The sequence below is a fragment of the Rana temporaria genome, chromosome 13 (genome assembly GCF_905171775.1).
Source record: "Rana temporaria chromosome 13, aRanTem1.1, whole genome shotgun sequence".
Taxonomy (NCBI): domain Eukaryota; kingdom Metazoa; phylum Chordata; class Amphibia; order Anura; family Ranidae; genus Rana; species Rana temporaria.
In genome coordinates, this window is record NC_053501.1 from 121437748 (window position 1) to 121457273 (window position 19526).

The following is a 19526-nucleotide window of genomic DNA, read 5'->3' on the forward strand; positions in this document are numbered from 1 at the left end:
AGATTAGTAAGGGTTATGGGGGGCTGATTAGTAGGGGTAATATTTGGGGGGGTTGATTAGTAGGGGTTATAATAGGGGGTGGATTATTGAGGTGATGGGGGTGAGGGAAAGAAGCGAGTGATGGGCTGTGCGCGCTCACCGGTCCTCCTCCTTCTTCTCCTGTCAGATGCGCGCTCCCTCCCCTTCTCTCTCTCTCTCTGAGTGGCGGAGTGGGCGGGTTTTAGTTGGCAGTGGGCGGAGCTGTGGGGAGCGAGCAGCGCGCTCCCGCGGAGTGTGTGGCAGTGCGCTGCTCGGTGCAGGATGGCTCTGATCTCTCTTCTCATTCCTCTCCTCTCCTCCCTCCTCCCCGGGACCTCCGCCAACCGGCACGCCGTGCACTGGAACTCCTCCAACTACCAGTGAGTGTGGGGGAGGGGGATTGTTTTAGGGGGGGGTGCATCTAATGGCGAGAAGAAGTGTCTGTAATATGGGGGTACTATTAGTGGGGTGCACACTCTTTTGATCATATAGATTTGGGGTACACATGTTGTGAGGGGGGTATAGTTGGGGGTTCACACTGTAAGGGTCATATTGGGGGGGGGGTGCACATGTTGGGGAAGAATCTATTGGGGGGGCTCTCAGTAATCGGGTGTACATGTATCTCGGGGTGTACGGATATTGGGGGGCTCTCAGTAATGAGGGGTGTACTAGGTGGGCTGCATATCTCTGGTGGGGGCTCGTAGTAATGAGGGGTGCACATCTACCTGGGGGCTGATTATTGTGGGGGTGTACATAGAGGTAATGAAGGGGTGTACGCATCCTCAGAGGTCTCTCTGTGATGTGGGGGGGCTCTTATATTGGGGGCTCTCAGAAATTAGGGGGTGTCTCATTGTGTTGAGGGTTCTGTTTGGGGGTCCCCCCTGGTGTTTGTGTGTTGGCAGGTTTTGACGTATGGGGGGGTCCTCGTGTTTCTGTTGGGGGGGGGTTCTATTATTTGAGGATCCTCCCGGTGTTTCTTTATATTGGGTGGGATTCATTGAATGGGAGTCCTCCTACTGTTTGTGTGTTGGGGGGGTTTTCATCGTACAAGTGTCCTCGAAGTGTTTCTGTAAAGGGGTCCATCATCCCATGGTCCTCCCGGTGTTGGGGGGGTTTCATCATACTACGGGGGGTTCTCCAGTGTTTCAGGGGTTCCTTCATCCCATGGTCCTCCCAGTGTTTGTGTGTTGGGGGGGTTTCATCATGCTATGGGGGGTTCTCCAGTGTTTAAAGGGGTTCCATCATCCCATGGTCCTCCTGGTGGGGGGGGTTCTCCACTGTTAGAGGGTTCCGTCATCCCGTGGTCCTTCCGTGTTTCTGTGTGTTGGGGGGTTCATCATACTACGGGGTGTTCTTCAGTGTTTGTTGAGGGTTCCGTTCTCCCGTTGTCCTCAAGGTGTTTGTGTGTTCGGGGGGGGGGGGGGGGTTCTACAGTGTTTGAGGGTTCCGTTGTTTGTGTGTTCGGGGGGGGTTCTCCAGTGTTTGAGGGTTCCGTTATCCCCCCGGTGTTTGTGTGTTGGGGGGGTTCTCCAGTGTTTGTTGAGGGTTCCGTTCTCCCGTTGTCCTCCCGGTGTTTGTGTGTCTGGGGGGGTTCTCCAGGTGTTTGTTTGTTGAGGGTTCCGTTATCCCGTGGTCCTCCCAGTGTTTGTGTGTTGGGGGGGGGGGGGGGGTTCTCCAGTGTTTGTTTGAGGGCTCCGTTCTCCCGTTGTCCTCCCGGTGTTTGTGTGTTGGGGGGGTTCTCCAGGTGTTTGTTTGAGGGTTCCGTTATCCCGTTGTCCTCCCGGTGTTTGTGTGTTGGGGGGGTTCTCCAGTGTTTGTTTGAGGGCTCCGTTCTCCCGTTTTCCTCCCGGTGTTTGTGTGTTGGGGGGGTTCTCCAGTGTTTGTTTGAGGGCTCCGTTCTCCCGTTTTCCTCCCGGTGTTTGTGTGTTGGGGGGGTTCTCAGTGTTTGTTTGAGGGCTCCGTTCTCCCGTTTTCCTCCCGGTGTTTGTGTGTTGGGGGGGTTCTCCAGTGTTTGTTTGAGGGTTCCGTTATCCCGTTGTCCTCCCGGTGTTTGTGTGTTGGGGGGGTTCTCCAGTGTTTGTTTGAGGGCTCCGTTCTCCCGTTTTCCTCCCGGTGTTTGTGTGTTGGGGGGGTTCTCCAGTGTTTGTTTGAGGGCTCCGTTCTCCCGTTTTCCTCCCGGTGTTTGTGTGTTGGGGGGGGGTTCTCCAGTGTTGAGGGTTCCGTTCTCCCGTTGTCAAGGTGTTTTTGTGTGTTGGGGGGGTTCTCCAGTGTTTGTTTGAGGGCTCCGTTCTCCCGTTTTCCTCCCGGTGTTTGTGTGTTGGGGGGGTTCTCCAGTGTTTGTTTGAGGGTTCCGTTATCCCGTTGTCCTCCCGGTGTTTGTGTGTTGGGGGGGTTCTCCAGTGTTTGTTTGAGGGCTCCGTTCTCCCGTTTTCCTCCCGGTGTTTGTGTGTTGGGGGGGTTCTCCAGTGTTTGTTTGAGGGCTCCGTTCTCCCGTTTTCCTCCCGGTGTTTGTGTGTTGGGGGGGGGGTTCTCCAGTGTTGAGGGTTCCGTTCTCCCGTTGTCAAGGTGTTTTTGTGTGTTCGGGGGGATTCTCCAGTGTTGGTTTTCCGTCATCCCCTGGTCCTCCCGGTGATGCTGCAGTCCTCCGGTGGGATGGAGCGGGAAGTGGCGGGCAGAGGCTGCAGTGAAGATGCTGCGGACTGCAGAGTATCTTTTGTGATGGGGGGGGTACGGAGGATCAGAAGGACGCCGTCTCGGGCTCTTCCATTGACTCGTCTTGTCTCGGATGATGGGCTCAGCGGAGGTGCAGTCTCTGGATATCCATCCCACGCTCTTGGAGTTGGTGGCACACAAGCGGTTAATGGACCCCCATCGTGGAGGTGATTCAGGGGGGGGGGGGGTCAGATGAATGAATAGGAGCCAGATCGGTGTCGGATCTGATCTATACCGCGGTGTGCTCGCCGTTCCGATGGCCACTTTGTGACAAGATCTACTTACTGTGTCTTCATCCTCCGGCTTCCCACTCCACACACCGACCTCTGGGCACCACATACATGTAGCCCCATAGCGTGTGTGAAGGACCGCAGTGATCGCCGCTGTCATCTCAGACCCACACACCGACCTCTGGGCACCACATACATGTAGCCCCATAGCGTGTGTGAAGGACCGCAGTCATCGCCGCTTTCATCTCAGACCCACACACCGACCTCTGGGCACCACATACATGTAGCCCCATAGCGTGTGTGAAGGACCGCAGTCATTGCCGCTTTCATCTCAGACCCACACACCGACCTCCTGGGCACCACATACATGTAGCCCCATAGCGTGTGTGAAGGACCGCAGTCATCGCCGCTTTCATCTCAGACCCACACACCGACCTCTGGGCACCACATACATGTAGCCCCATAGCGTGTGTGAAGGACCGCAGTCATCGCCGCTTTCATCTCAGACCCACACACCGACCTCTGGGCACCACATACATGTAGCCCCATAGCGTGTGTGAAGGACCGCAGTCATCGCCGCTTTCATCTCAGAACCACACACCGACCTCTGGGCACCACATACATGTAGCCCCATAGCGTGTGTGAAGGACCGCAGTCATCGCCGCTTTCATCTCAGAACCACACACCGACCTCTGGGCACCACATACATGTAGCCCCATAGCGTGTGTGAAGGACCGCAGTCATCGCCGCTTTCATCTCAGACCCACACACCGACCTCTGGGCACCACATACATGTAGCCCCATAGCGTGTGTGAAGGACCGCAGTGATCGCCGCTGTCATCTCAGACCCACACACCGACCTCTGGGCACCACATACATGTAGCCCCATAGCGTGTGTGAAGGACCGCAGTCATCGCCGCTTTCATCTCAGACCCACACACCGACCTCTGGGCACCACATACATGTAGCCCCATAGCGTGTGTGAAGGACCGCAGTCATTGCCGCTTTCATCTCAGACCCACACACCGACCTCCTGGGCACCACATACATGTAGCCCCATAGCGTGTGTGAAGGACCGCAGTCATCGCCGCTTTCATCTCAGACCCACACACCGACCTCTGGGCACCACATACATGTAGCCCCATAGCGTGTGTGAAGGACCGCAGTCATCGCCGCTTTCATCTCAGACCCCACACACCGACCTCTGGGCACCACATACATGTAGCCCCATAGCGTGTGTGAAGGTCCGCAGTCATCGCCGCTTTCATCTCAGACCCACACACCGACCTCTGGGCACCACATACATGTAGCCCCATAGCGTGTGTGAAGGACCGCAGTCATCGCCGCTTTCATCTCAGACCCACACACCGACCTCTGGGCACCACATACATGTAGCCCCATAGCGTGTGTGAAGGACCGCAGTCATCGCCGCTTTCATCTCAGACGTCTAGTGACACCTCCAGCCGTCTGTCACATTGTGCCCCCCCCCCCCCCCCAACCTGCTCCGTTGTGTGTCCTGATTGTTGCAATGTATCTCCGGGAAGGTGTAGATCTCATTGTATCATGTGTGTGCCGTCTCGACCTAACATTGACACGCGTGTGACTCTCCTGGTCGCGGCGGATTTGTGTTTTTCTCCTCCTTGCTGGTGGATTCTTCTTTTTCTTGATCCGTTTCACATGTGTAACCCTCCTGGCGGCGGAGTGTCTGCGGAATGGTGTGATGGTGCCTACAACCCTTAATGATGGTTCTTCGACAGGAAACAATTTTAACCCGAGGAGAGTTCCTTTTGTACACCAATGCACATGCCTACCCTTCGCGTGTATCCTACAACCCTTAGTTTGCTGCTATGAGAACCCTTAGCGTGTATCATACAACCCTTAGTATGCTGCTATGAGACCCCTTGGCGTGTATCATACAACCCTTAGTATGCTGCTCTGAGACCCCTTGGCGTGTATCATACAACCCTTAGTATGCTGCTATGAGAACCCTTAGCGTGTATCATACAACCCTTAGTATGCTGCTATGAGACCCCTTGGCGTGTATCATACAACCCTTAGTATGCTGCTATGAGACCCCTTGGCGTGTATCATACAACCCTTAGTTTGCTGCTATGAGAACCCTTAGCGTGTATCATACAACCCTTAGTATGCTGCTATGAGACCCCTTGGCGTGTATCATACAACCCTTAGTATGCTGCTCTGAGACCCCTTGGCGTGTATCATACAACCCTTAGTATGCTGCTATGAGAACCCTTAGCGTGTATCATACAACCCTTAGTATGCTGCTATGAGACCCCTTGGCGTGTATCATACAACCCTTAGTATGCTGCTATGAGACCCCTTGGCGTGTATCATACAACCCTTAGTATGCTGCTATGAGACCCCTTGGCGTGTATCATACAACCCTTTAGTATGCTGCTATGAGACCCCTTGGCGTGTATCATACAACCCTTAGTATGCTGCTATGAGACCCCTTAGCGTGTATCATACAACCCTTAGTATGCTGCTATGAGAACCCTTAGCGTGTATCATACAACCCTTAGTATGCTTCTATGAGAATGAGAACCCTTAGCGTGTATCATCCAACCCCCAACAGATGCTGTGAAGGGTTGGCTGTGAAGAATTTCCATGCATCATACAAGCTGTACGTGTGCGGTGAAAGGTGGCTTGTGAACCCTTGGCACAGGAGTGGGCAACTTTGGAAGCTACAAATCCCATCGTGCTTTGGCCTCGGGAAGCCATGCCCTTGCAAAGCTTCATGGCACTTGTAGTTCCACATCGGCTGGGGGTGTCAAGGTTGCTTACCTCCTTCCTTTACATGTATCATATACCTCTACGTATGCTGTCAAAGGAACCCCTTAGTGTGTATCCTACAACCCTTACTTATGCTGACATTAGTGCTGTGTGATCCTTTAGCATGTATTGCACAACCCCTACATATGCTTTCAAGGAAACCCTTAGTGTGTATCATACAACCCGTACATATGCTGCAAAGAGTGGCGTGTAGTCCCTTAGCATGTATCTTACAACCCCCTATGTATGCTGGGAAAAGCGGTGTGTAGTCCCTTAGCATGTATCCTACAACCCCTACGTATGCTGCCAAGGGAACCCTTAGTGTGTATCATGCAACCCCTATGTATGCTGTGAAGAAACCCTTAGTAGGTATTCCGTGAAGGGTGGTGTGTGGCCCTTTAGCATGTATTATACAACCCCTAAGTATGCTGTGAAGGGTGGTGTGTGGACCTTTAGCGTGTACCATAAAACCTCTACATATACTGTGAAGAAACCCATCCATAGCATGTATCATGCAACCTCTACGGATGTTGAAACCCTTAATATGTATGCCGTGAAGGGTGGTGTGTGGCCCTTAAGCATGTATCATACAACCCCTACGTATGCTGTGAAGGGTGGTGTGTTGCACCTTTAGCGTGTATCGTGCAACCCCTACATATGCTGTGAAGGGTGGTGTGTGGTCCTTTAGCGTGTATCATACAACCCCTACGTATGCTGTGAAGGGTAATCCTTAAGCGTCTATCATACAACCCTTAGGTATGTTGTTGATGGTGGTGTGTGGCCCTTTAGCGTGTATCATACAACCCCTACGTATGCTGTGAAGGGTGGTGTGTGGCCCTTTAGCGTGTATCATACATCCCCCTATGTATGCTGTGGTGTGTGGCCCTTTAGCGTGTATCATACATCCCCTACGTATGCTGTGAAGGGTGGTGTGTGTGGCCCTTTAGCGTGTATCATACAACCCCTACGTATGCTGTGAAGGGTGGTGTGTGACCCTTTAGCGTGTATCATACATCCCCTACGTATGCTGTGAAGGGTGGTGTGTGTGGCCCTTTAGCGTGTATCATACAACCCCTACGTATGCTGTGAAGGGTGGTGTGTTTCCCTTTAGCGTGTATCATACAACCCCTACGTATGCTGTGAAGGGTGCTGTGTGGCCCTTTAGCGTGTATCATACAACCCCTACGTATGCTGTGAAGGGTGGTGTGTTTCCCTTTAGCGTGTATCATACAACCCCTACGTATGCTGTGAAGGGTGGTGTGTGTGGCCCTTTAGCGTGTATCATACAACCCCTACGTATGCTGTGAAGGGTGCTGTGTGGCCCTTTAGCGTGTATCATACAACCCCTACGTATGCTGTGAAGGGTGGTGTGTTTCCCTTTAGCGTGTATCATACAACCCCTACGTATGCTGTGAAGGGTGGTGTGTGTGGCCCTTTAGCGTGTATCATACAACCCCTACGTATGCTGTGAAGGGTGCTGTGTGGCCCTTTAGCGTGTATCATACAACCCCTACGTATGCTGTGAAGGGTGGTGTGTTTCCCTTTAGCGTGTATCATACAACCCCTACGTATGCTGTGAAGGGTGGTGTGTGTGGCCCTTTAGCGTGTATCATACACCCCCTACGTATGCTGTGAAGGGTTGTGCGTGGCCCTTTAGCATGTATCGTACATCCCCTACGTATGCTGTGAAGGGTGGTGTGTGTGTGTGTGTGGCCCTTTAGCGTGTATCATACAACCCCTACGTATGCTGTGAAGGGTGGTGTGTGTGTGTGGCCCTTTAGCGTGTATCATACAACCCCTACGTATGCTGTGAAGGGTGGTGTGTGGCCCTTTAGCGTGTATCATACAACCCCTACGTATGCTGTGAAGGGTGGTGTGTGTGGCCCTTTAGCGTGTATCATACAACCCCTACGTATGCTGTGAAGGGTGGTGTGTGTGGCCCTTTAGCGTGTATCATACAACCCCTACGTATGCTGTGAAGGGTGGTGTGTGGCCCTTTAGCGTGTATCATACAACCCCTATGTATGCTGTGAAGGGTGGTGTGTGGCCCTTTAGCGTGTATCATACATCCCCTACGTATGCTGTGAAGGGTGGTGTGTTGCCCTTTAGCGTGTATCATACAACCCCTACGTATGCTGTGAAGGGTGGTGTGTTGCCCTTTAGCGTGTATCATACAACCCCTACGTATGCTGTGAAGGGTGGTGTGTTGCCCTTTAGCGTGTATCATACACTCCCTACGTATGCTGTGAAGGGTGGTGTGTTGCCCTTTAGCGTGTATCATACAACCCCTACGTATGCTGTGAAGGGTGGTGTGTTTCCCTTTAGCGTGTATCATACACCCCCTACGTATGCTGTGAAGGGTGCTGTGTGGCCCTTTAGCGTGTATCATACAACCCCTACGTATGCTGTGAAGGGTGGTGTGTGTGGCCCTTTAGCGTGTATCATACAACCCCTACGTATGCTGTGAAGGGTGGTGTGTTTCCCTTTAGCGTGTATCATACACCCCCTACGTATGCTGTGAAGGGTGGTGTGTGGCCCTTTAGCGTGTATCATACAACCCCTACGTATGCTGTGAAGGGTGCTGTGTGGCCCTTTAGCTTGTATCATACAACCCCTACGTATGCTGTGAAGGGTGCTGTGTGGCCCTTTAGCGTGTATCATACATCCCCTACGTATGCTGTGAAGGGTGGTGTGTGGCCCTTTAGCGTGTATCATACAACCCCTACGTATGCTGTGAAGGGTGGTGTGTGAATAACATCTTCACACAGAATTGGGAACGCTCGGAATTTCCGACTCCTCTTCTTCTTTTCTTCTTTTTTTTTATTAATAATTTGCTTTGACTTTGATTTCCTGCCGCCGTTCTCCCGCGTTGCTGTTCGTCGCTGTCCGCCGATCTCACTGGGAACCGATTAACCTTCACAGCGGACTGTGTGAAATCCTCTTGACTTGCGTCTTCGATCTGTGATTGTGTGTGTGTGTGGCGCAGATCACCTGACTGCGCCGATTGCGGTTGTATATATGCGCGTGGAAAAGCCTCCGTACTGGGAAGCCGTGTTGGCGCTTCCACGCTGATTATTTTGATTGGGGATTGTAAATCTTAACGGTAGCGGCGACAGATGCCGGGACGGTATGGTGGAGGGGACGAATCTCTGGCTGTACGCTGTGACTGCGCAGTACGACGTTATGAGCGCTTTACAACACCTGCGATGCGTGTTCAATCATTCATTAGTTGTGACGTCCTGCGGAGACGGTAGATCGGGTATGTGTGTGAAATTGCAGCGCGTTGCCCCTCATGGGGGGGGGGGGGGCACCAGTGACGTATGGCGGATCTGCTCACGTTTGAACCAATCCTGGTCCTTTGTGCCTACACAGGGCTGCTGTTAGAAATCACGGGGCCCCGTACAGCCTACCTGACAGGGCCCCCCCCAAAATATATCAAAACAATATTTTCAAAAACAAATACACTAAAATCATTATTGGCACACACAGAAATAACGGAGAACCCGTGTATTTTGTTTTTTATTTTTTTACGAGACAGGCAAGTCAGCAGTGCCATGGGAGGGGGGGCAGCACAGTGACAGGGGGCACAGAGGGGCATCATAAGCAGGCAGAACAGGGAGGGGGATCGGTGCGGGGGAAGTAATTCTGTAACCACAATGAATCCCTCTGCTGTTCGGGCCCCCTATCGGAGGGCTGGTGGTCCCCCCTATCGGTGGCCCTGTGCCTACATGTCAGGTCAGAAGATCTCTAGGTGTGGAATGGGGGGGGGGGGACGACTACTGTAGGGACCAATCAAGTTTCTCCATCTTGTACTGTGATAGCGAAACACAGAGGGGCAGATTCAGGTACCTGCGCGCCTAGTTACGGCGGCGCAGCGTATTGTATTTACGCTACGCCGACGCAACTTACAGGAGCAAGTGCAGTATTCACAAAGCACTTGCTCCATAAGTTGTGGCGGCGTAGCGTAAATGGGGCCGGCGTAAGCCCGCGTAATTCAAATGTGGAAGGGGGGGCGTGTTTTATGCTAATGTGTGATGACCTGACGTGATTGACGTGTTTTACGAACGGCGCATGCGCCGTCCGTGTACATATCCCAGTGTGCATTACTCTCAAGTACGCCGCAACAACGTATTGGTTTCCACGTGAACGTAAATTACGTCCAGCCCTATTTGCGAACGACTTACACAAACGACGTAAAAAATTTAAATTTCGAAGCGGGAACGACGTCAAAACAAGATACGACTGAATGTGGGCTAGATCCGACTGACGTACGTCTTAGTACGCCGTCGGATCTTGGGTGCATATTTACGCTGGCCGTTAGGTGGCGCTTCCGTTGATTTCCGCGGACAGTATGCAAATTAGCTAGATACGCCGATCCTCAAAAGTACGTCCTCCCGGCGCATTTTTTTTTTTTTACGTTGTTTACGTAAGGCTTTTTTCGGCGTAACGTTATCCCTGGGTCTATGAGGCATACGCAATGTTAAGTATGGATGTCGGGACAGCGTCAAATTTTCCATCGTTTGCGTAAAACGTTCGCGAATAGGGCTTTGCGTAAATTACGTTCACGTCGAAAGCATTGACTATTTGCGACGTGATTTTGAGCATGCGCACTGGGATACCCCCACGGACGGCGCATGCGCCGTCCAAAAAAAACGTCATTTACGTGGGGTCAAGATGAATTCACATAAAACACGCCCACATCTTAGTCATTTGAATTTCGCGCCCTTACGCCGACACATGTACACTAAGCCGCCGTAACTTACGGCGCAAATTTCTGGTTACGGAAACTACGCGGCGTAGGGTATCTGAGATACGCTACGCCTGCCTAAAGATAGGCAGATCTTTGTGGATCTGGCCCAATGTATTTAAATAAAAATGTTTTTATCTAATACAGTCGGGTCAGAAGAACTTTAGGTGTGGAATCGTTGGACTACTGTAGGACCAATCAAATTTCTCCTGTTTTTTTCTCAATCTTGTGCTGGGATAGAGAAACATGGAGTCTGATTGGGCGATGACGTTGGGCTTGTTTGTGTGACTGGCATACAATGTACTATTATATATGTATATATGTGTATTTATTATTATTATTTTTTATACGATGAGGTCAGAAGAGCTCCTAGGTATGGAATCGTTGCGGGGACTACTGTGGGGACCAATCAAGTTTCTCCTTTCTTTTACAGTCTTGTGCTGGGATAGTGAAACATGGAGTCTGATTGGGCGATGACTTTGGGCTCATTTGTGTGTGGCTGGCATACAATGTATCAGATAAAAAAAAAAAATACATTGTATGCCAGCCACACACAAATGAGCCCAAAGTCATCGCCCAATCAGACTCCATGTTTCACTATCCCAGCACAAGACTGTAAAAGAAAGGAGAAACTGGATTGGTCCTCACAGTTCCCCCCCCCCCCCCCCCCCAACGATTCCACATCTAGGCCCAGATTCACGAACGACAACGTATCTTCTTATACGCCGCGTAAGTCCACGGATGCGCCCGTCGTATCTATGCACCGTATTCTTGAAACCAGATACGCCTGAATTCTGGCTCCATCCGACCGATGTAAGTTTCCTACACCGTCGTATCTTGGGCACATATTTACGCTGGCCTCAAGGGGCACTTCCATTGTTTTACGCGTTGAATATGAAAATTAGCAAGATACGCCGATTCACGAACGTATTTACGCCCGTCGCAGTAATCTACACCGTTTACGTAAGGAGTACGTCCGGCGTAAGTTTCCCCCTTTATCGGGGTAAGTCATGTTAAGGTATAGGTGTGTGTATAGGTGGGGCTGGGCGTAGGTTACGTTCACGTCGTACGCATTGAGCCGTCGTATCTTAGGGAGTATATGCGACGTGATCCTGAGCATGCGCCGTTCGTACGGCCCTTCATTTACATGGGGTCACGAATCATTTTAATACTACGCGCCCACTACCTGCCTACTTTGAATCAGGCGGGCTTACGCCGGCCCATTTACGCTACGCCGCCGTAACTTGGGGAGCGAGTGCTTTGTGAATACTGGCCTTGCCTCTCTATGTTACGTCGGCGTAGCGCATATGAGATGCGCTACGCCTGCTCAAAGATACGCCGAGCTACGTGAATCCCCGGCCCTAAAGTTCTTCTGACCGATTGTATCATTTAAAAAAATTAAAAAGAACAAAAAATACAATTGGTCAGAAGAACTCTAGTAGGCAGATTCAGAGAGAGTTACGCCGGCGTATCAGTAGATACGCCGTCGTAACTCTGAATCTGCGCCGTCGTAAATTTAAGCGTATTCTGGAAACCAGATACGCTTAAATTAGGCTAAGATACGAGCGGCGTAAGTCTCCCTACGCCGTCGTATCTTAGGGTGCATATTTACGCTGGCCGCTAGGTGGCGCTTCTGTAGTTTTCCGCGGCGAAAATGCAAATGAGCAAGATACGCCGATTCACGAACGTACGTACGCCCGTCGCAATTAGTTACGGCGTTTACGTAAGACATACGCCGGCGTAAAGATAAAGCTGCTCTCTAGGTGGCTCAGCCCATGCAAGGTATGGACGTCGGAACAAGCGTATCTTTTTACGTAAGTCGTACGCGAATAGGGCTGTGCGTAAGTTACGTTCACGTCGCAGGCAGTGTTCGACGTATCTTAGGCATTCTATCCGTCGCATGCGCACTGGGATACGTCCACGGACGGCGCATGCGCCGTACGTTCAAAACGTCAAATACGTGGGGGTCATGCTTTATTAACATAAAACACGCCCACCTCTTCCCAAGTTGAATTGGGCGCGCTTTCCGGCACATTTACGCTACGCCGCCGTAACTTAGGACGCAAGTGCTTTGTGAATACAGCACTTGCCTCTCTGAGCCGGCGTAGCGTATCGTATTTACGCTACGCCGCCGCAAGTTAAACATACGCCGCCCTATGTGAATCTAGCTATAGATGTGAAATCATTGGGGGGGGGGGGGAATACTGTAGGGACCAATCGAGTTTCTCCTTTCATTTTCAGTCTTGTGCTGGCATGGAGTCTGATTGGGCGATGACTTTGCGCTCGTTTGTGTGTGACTGGCATACAATGTTGTTTTTGTTCTTTTTATTTTTTAATCTGATACAGTCAGGTCAGAAGATCTCTAGGTGTGGAATCGTTGGGACTACTGGAGGACCAATAACATTTCTCCTGGTTTTTTTGTGCTGGGATCGTGAAACGTGGAGTCTGATTGGGTGATATCTTTGCGCTATCATTGGTTGGTTTGTGTGTGACTGGCATACAATGTTTTTTTTTTGTTATTATTTTTAAATCGGATACAGTCAGATCAGAAAATCTCCTAGGTGTGGGATCGTTGGGGTCTACTGTAGGACCAATCGCATTTCTCCGTTTATTTTTTTTTATCTGATGCAGTAATTGTCCTCTCCCGTTCTCACCGTTATCCGAGTGTGCATTGTTTGTTACCAATAAAATAAAAAATAAAGATTTCTGGACTTGTGTTCTTCATCCAATATGCTGAAGCCATCAACAAGTATGTGTGGGTGAGATGAGATCCGACGTAGGTGGGCAAATTTTGGACAATCATTGTGTCAGCGGGAAAACATTCCTATCCTGAGCCCATGCCAGCCCCACACACCCGCGGCGCCTGTCACACCTGATCGTTTCCAAGATTCGGCTCCTGTCCTCCAAACAACATGTTTTAATTCTGAGAGGTGTTACGCAGCGAAAAATCACGATCCCTCCAGGATGGGAAACGTCAGAATCGCTGCTTTATTAATTAGGTATCAGGATTTAATGTGGGGCAGGTGTGCAGCGAGCGCTGGGAACCCACGGAACATCTGGACCTCTTCTTCGTGCAGCATCTATCATCATCCCTTGTTTTTGTGTGATCATTGGGAGTTTAGCAGCCGCAGAGCCTGGGCCTTACATAGTCAACTGATGGATGTCAACAGTCCTCCCCCCCCCCCCACCCGTTTCCCACACACACACGCATGTTCTCACACGCCCATGGGACTTGTTATAAGGCGTCTTCAGCAACTTGTTTCTCGTCTATCGTAGCTCCATTGGCGAGCTTCTTACGACGACAAATTCAAAATGTGACCATGATCCTTCTTGGCTGTGCAAGGGTTACGTGACTGAGGCAACAAAGGATTTTTCTAAAGGCTGATTTTTTTTTTCGGGGCTGTCCTTTGGGAGAAAATCCATTCTCATCTGGCTTTTTTAATCCACGCCTTACCCTTTATCCCAGTATTTGATAACGGCTTCATAAATTCCTGATAAATTTACTACGTGCCCAAACCGGTTGGCTGAGGAATTTGCGGTTCTTGTGATGACATAAGCGACAAGTTGTTGAAAGAAGAGATTTTGAGAATCAGAATGTTTAACCCTTGCAGAACCGACGTTGGATGTGTCTCGCTTCTTCAAAACCTAATTCTATAGGGTAGAATTGTGTTTTGTGGTTTTAGAACGTCCATCTGGCCTTCTCTAATGCAAATTTTTTGACTTCAATCATTGAGATAGTTGTGGTGTCTTGCTGGCCTTCTTATTCACGGTCTCTTTGATGGTCACCAATATGTCATTAAATGTGAAAATGCTGCTCGCCTGTTTTTGAGGTGTGGATGATCTAGGGTTAAATTTTAGTTTTGTGGTTTTAGAATGTCCATCTGATCATCTCTTACAGAAATTTTCTGACTTCGATCATTGAGATAGTTGTGGCATCTGTTCCAATGTGTCATTAAATGTGAAAATGCTGCTCCTCGGTTGGTGTTACCCGTTATGTGGTGTGGATGATCTAGGGCTCAATTTCTGTTTTATGGTTTAGAATGTCCATCTGACCACCTTACGAAAATTTTCAGACTTTGTTCAATGAGATAGTTGTGGTGTCCTTCTGGCCTTCCTTGTTTATGGTCTCTTTGATGGTAACCAATCTGTGTCATTAAATGTGAAAATGCTGCTTCTCGGTTGGCGTCACCTGTTTTTGGGGTGTGGAAGATCTAGGGTTAAATTTTAGTTTTGTGGTTTTAAAATGTCCACCTGATCATCTTACAGAAATTTTCTGACGTCGATCATTGAGATAGTTGTGGCATCTGTTCCAATGTGTCATTAAATGTGAAAATGCTGCTCCTCGGTTGGTGTTATGTGGTGTGGATGATCTAGGGCTTAATTTCTGTTTTATGGTTTAGAATGTCCATCTGACCACCTTACGAAAATTTTCAGACTTTGTTCAATGAGATAGTTGTGGTGTCCTTCTGGCCTTCTTATTTATGGTCTCTGATAGTAACCAATATGTGTCATTAAATGTGAAAATGCTGCTTCTCGGTTGACGTCACCTGTTTTTGGGGTGTGGATGATCCAGGGCTACATTTTTTTTTTTTTTTTTAGAATGTCCATCTGATCATCTCTTACATATTTTTTTTTTTAGACTTTGTTCATTGAGATAGTTGTGTGGCTTCTGTTCCAATAACCTGCTGGCCCTCATATTTTTACCGTCTCTTATGGTCATCAATATCTGCCATTAAATGTGAAAATGCTGCTCCTCAGTTGGTGTCGCCTGTTTTTGTGGTGTTTGATGATTTAGAGTGACATTTTTGTTGTTTTAGAATGTCCATATGACCTCCTCCTTTTAAGTAAATTTGTAGTCTTTATTGATTTAAGATAATTGTGGTGTCCTGCTGGCCTTCTTATTTATGGTCTCTTTGATGGTCACCAATATGTGCCATTAAATGTGAAAATGCTGCTTCTCACTTGGTGTCACCTGTTTTTATGGCGTGGATGATCAACGGTTAAATTTTTGTTTTGTGGTTTCGAAACTTCATCTGATCATCTTTACGTAAATTTTCAGACTTTGCTTATTGAGATAGTTGTGGCGTCTGTTCCAATGTGTTATTAAATGTGAAAACGCTGCTTCTCAGTTGGTGGCGTTCTTCAAAAACCCGTTTTGTGGTTTTGATGATTTGGGGTTAATTTTTGTATTTTTGTGGTGTAGAATGTCCATCTGACCTCCTCTTACGTAAATTTTTTCAGACTTCGTTGATTGATGTAGTCAGTTGTGTCCATTCCAATTTCCTGCTGGCCTTCTTATTTACCGTCTTGGTCACCAAGATCTGTCATTTGTACCCGAGGGCACGGTTTCATGGGAGGACAAAAAAAAAAAAACATGGAAGCTGATTTAGGCCATCCTGTCATGGTTTAATTATTGAACTGAAGCTCTCGGGGGCTTGATGAAATCCCAGCTGTGCATCACCACTGATTAACTACGGCCCAAGGTGAGAATTTAATAGAGATTTCACGGGCCTTCTTTTTTTTTTCTTCTGCTTATCCATTGAACTATAGTGGCAGAACGTCCAGAGTCCTCCCGGTTTGCGTTGAAGTACAAAATTCTTAATTCGCGGTGGCGTCTTGCCTTTTGTGTGGGTTGATGTCAGCTCTGCCTCTCGAAGCTCGGAATCTGTGCCGCGTGCCCCCTAGAGAGCATGGCACCGCCGGCCTGGTGGAAAAGGCTGTTTTTTTTTTTTTTGAAGGAGCCTCTTGTAAAAATTTTCAACGGGGTTCCTTAAGTGACTATTTGAGAAGTGTTTGGCGTGCTCTGGGACACTAGTTCTAAAGAGCTGCAGGGAGCCGAAGGGGATCGATGTGTCAAGAGTAAATCGTCTCTTGGATGCGTTCTTTCTTTGCACACGCTGCTTCCTCCCCGGGAGCACGCCGCGGACGTCTCATTTTGCTGGATTCTCTGGGCTTAAAAAAAAAAAAAGAAAGATTTTTTCTATTTCTCGTCGGCTCGTAAGCGCCTACCGTAGAGGTTATCGCGCACACAATTATACATAATATATGGACATGGCTGAGCCGTAAGGTGCACCTTAGACTAACACTATGAAATATGTATGCGGACAGGGCAGCCGGCGGAGGTTGGTGTGAAGCCGGCTACATGTGATGCTACAAATACTGATTGATTCCCTTCCCACAATACGTGTGTCTCTCTCTCTCTCTCATCGAGAGGGGGGGGGCGGGCGATCGTTCCCTACCCGGCAACGAACGGGCGTGTAATTTAACAAGAGAGCAAAAGCCAAATCCCCTGGTGGACGTGGGAGGACGGCTGGCCTTGCACTTGGCGGATTAACGGGGGGGAGGGGGGGGTGAATTGAGATAATTGCTCGGGTTTGAGGGAATAAAGAAAACACGTTTTGTATTTGTATACCGCTGGTAACCTTACAGGTGACATTCGACTTGTGATTCTTCGCTGTAAAATTTTCCGTTACGTGAGCGTTTACTTTATCACTTTCATTAGAGCGAAATTTGTAATGTCAGGTCGTATCGATTTAACGGGTCCCAGCTGGGGAATCAATGGGAGCATCGATTTTATTAATGGAGGCCCCCTCGTGGAGGGTGTTACTATTTGTAGAATCTTTCATGTGAGTGTTTTTTTTTGTTTTGTTTTTTGGAGGAGGAGGTGTAGTCGATTTCAACACCATTTTTACAGATTTTTTTATAGCGCCTTGTAAACCGAAGTGCCAAAATCCTAAATTGGGATCCAATTCCTGTTCCCGCTAAAAGTCCCCAGAGCTCTATAATGTTGTCAAGGCCTTTTTTAGGTTTCGGTCACACCTACAAGTGCGACACGTTCCCGTCTGTCGTGTGTGTAGGGCAGCCCATTCGTTTCACACGGCAAAGAAGTCCCTGACCCCTTTCCAAAACCATGGTGCTGTGGAACCACAGGGTTCTGTTGACCCTGTTGTGTTGACCCCTTCTCTGTAACCATGCGGTTTGGTGCACCCGAATTGTTGGCTATTGAAGAACCTTATATGACTAAAGTGGGGTACATACTATAAAGTCCCATACACACGATCGGATATTCGGAGAAAAATTGTGTGACGGACGTGTTTCGTCTGATAATCCGTCCGTACACTCCATCGGGCAATTGTCGGAGTTTTTTTCAACAAAAAACGTTGGATGGTCATGCTCTCAAATTGTCCGGCAACAAATGTGTTCTGTCGTATTATCCGCTTGTGTGTACACCAAGAACGTCAAACTAAAATCCAAAGTACAAACACGCATGCTCCGAACCAATGCTAACCGTCAGACAACATTTGCAGAAGTTGCCCAAAAGGGTGGAGCTAAAAGAGCTGAAAAACCACATAGTGTCATGTATGATGGCTGAAAAAGTTCTGTCGTCTGTATGCAGAACAAGTTTGTGGCCAACGCCATTTAGACAAAAATCCACAGATTTGTCAGACGGAAATCCGATCGTGTGTACGAGGCTTAAGAAAATTGGGCGAAGGATTGTCCGTTTTTTTTTTCCCTCGTTGTTTCACAGCAAGTCTGAAACTGAGGAAGGAAAACGAAGGAAGGAACTAATGTACGAAAATTCTCTTACGACTAAAGGCTTTTTAATTTTTTTGTTTATTGTTAGTGATCATACGCAATCTTTTATTTCAGATTTTTCGTATAACGGTACACATTAAACAAAAAATCGTTTGTTCTGGTACAAGAAAAAATTGGGAGTTTGTCCCTCTTTGGAAATTTTTGTTAGGAAGGTCGAAAGTTGTGTACACACTATCAGAAAATCGCGCGATCGTTTCTCAGACGAAAAGTTTGCCAGATTTCTTTTATAGCGTGTCCGAGCCATAAGGCAAGGTGGACTCGGAATTCGGCACTCTCCCCTTGATAAGTGTGTGAAGAGTCTCGGAATTGGGCGCTCTCCCCTTGATAAGTGTATGAAGAGTCTCGGAATTCGGCGCTCTCCCCTTGATAAGTGTGTGAAGAGTCTCGGAATTGGGCGCTGTCCCCTTGATAAGTGTGTAAAGAGTCTCGGAATTCGGCGCTCTCCCGGTGAGTCTCCCGGTGTAATGAAGTCGTTGACTCTCTCTAAGCATCAGAGCCACAAAAAGTTTCCTCTCCCCCCAAGGAATAGACGCGATAAAGCCGTGTTCTGCTCACACCGGAGCGCGCCAGATACCAGAATAACTTGAAACTGTCTCCTTCCCCCTCGAGGACGGGGGGGGGGGAGGGGGTTTGATTGGCAGGAGACCCTATTATCACCCGGGAAAGGTAAAGCCGAGTTTGTTATTGCTCAGCATGGCTCCTGTCTTCCAGGCTTCTGCCGGCAGATCTCCTAATGGGCTCCATTTATCAGACCTTTTCACACGTGTCTGGGGGGGCCCCGGGGGGCCCCGACCCTTCTGATGGAAGAGGACAGGAAAGGCATTGTGGCGGGCGACACCGCTGAGTCACTCTTCTTATACAATGCAGTATTTTTGGTTTGGTACAAATTTATCAATTGCTGCTTTACAGAGGATTGTGGAATACGTGTTGTGTAGAGACCAGAGTGCTGGCCATACATCCCTTGTACCACCAAGCTGGCCGGTGGTAGAATTGTCCTCTTCTTCTATGGAGGATGGTTCACAGACCTGATATTTTCTGACTGGTTGTAAAATTTAGTAAATGCCCCCCCCCCCCCGTGTCTGAAAGGGCTTGTTATTGTCAACAGGGGTTCCCCTAGACTAGGGGTCCCAAATGAAGGACCAGTTTACTGTTCTCCAGACAGAGTGCCCAGTGAGTGTAGGACATGTCCTGGCAGCAGTGGGGTTAAACCATGCCCCATCTTTAGTATTGGGTGTAGGAATATTGCCCCATTGCTGGTGTCGGTGGCAGGGATATTGCCCCCATTGCTGGTGTCGGTGGCAGGAAATATGCCCCATTGCTGGTGTCGGTGGCAGGAAATATGCCCCATTGCTCGTGTCAATGAGGGGGGGGTAAGAATGGCCCATCGTTGGGGTCAGTGGGGGGGAGAATGGCCCATCGTTGGTGTTAGT

The 19526-nt window shown here is 49.1% G+C and overlaps 1 protein-coding gene across 1 annotated transcript in view; it reads left to right on the top strand.

Annotated features, from left to right (window-relative positions):
• The first annotated feature begins 222 nt into the window (after positions 1–222).
• Positions 223–19526, top strand: part of LOC120920953 (ephrin-A3-like) — a 111023-nt gene continuing 91719 nt past the window's right edge. Inside the window, exon 1 of the mRNA XM_040333416.1 lies at positions 223–398. Within this exon, the coding sequence (XP_040189350.1) occupies positions 301–398 (98 nt within the window). The 5' untranslated portion in view covers positions 223–300. The remainder of the gene's footprint in view (positions 399–19526) is intronic.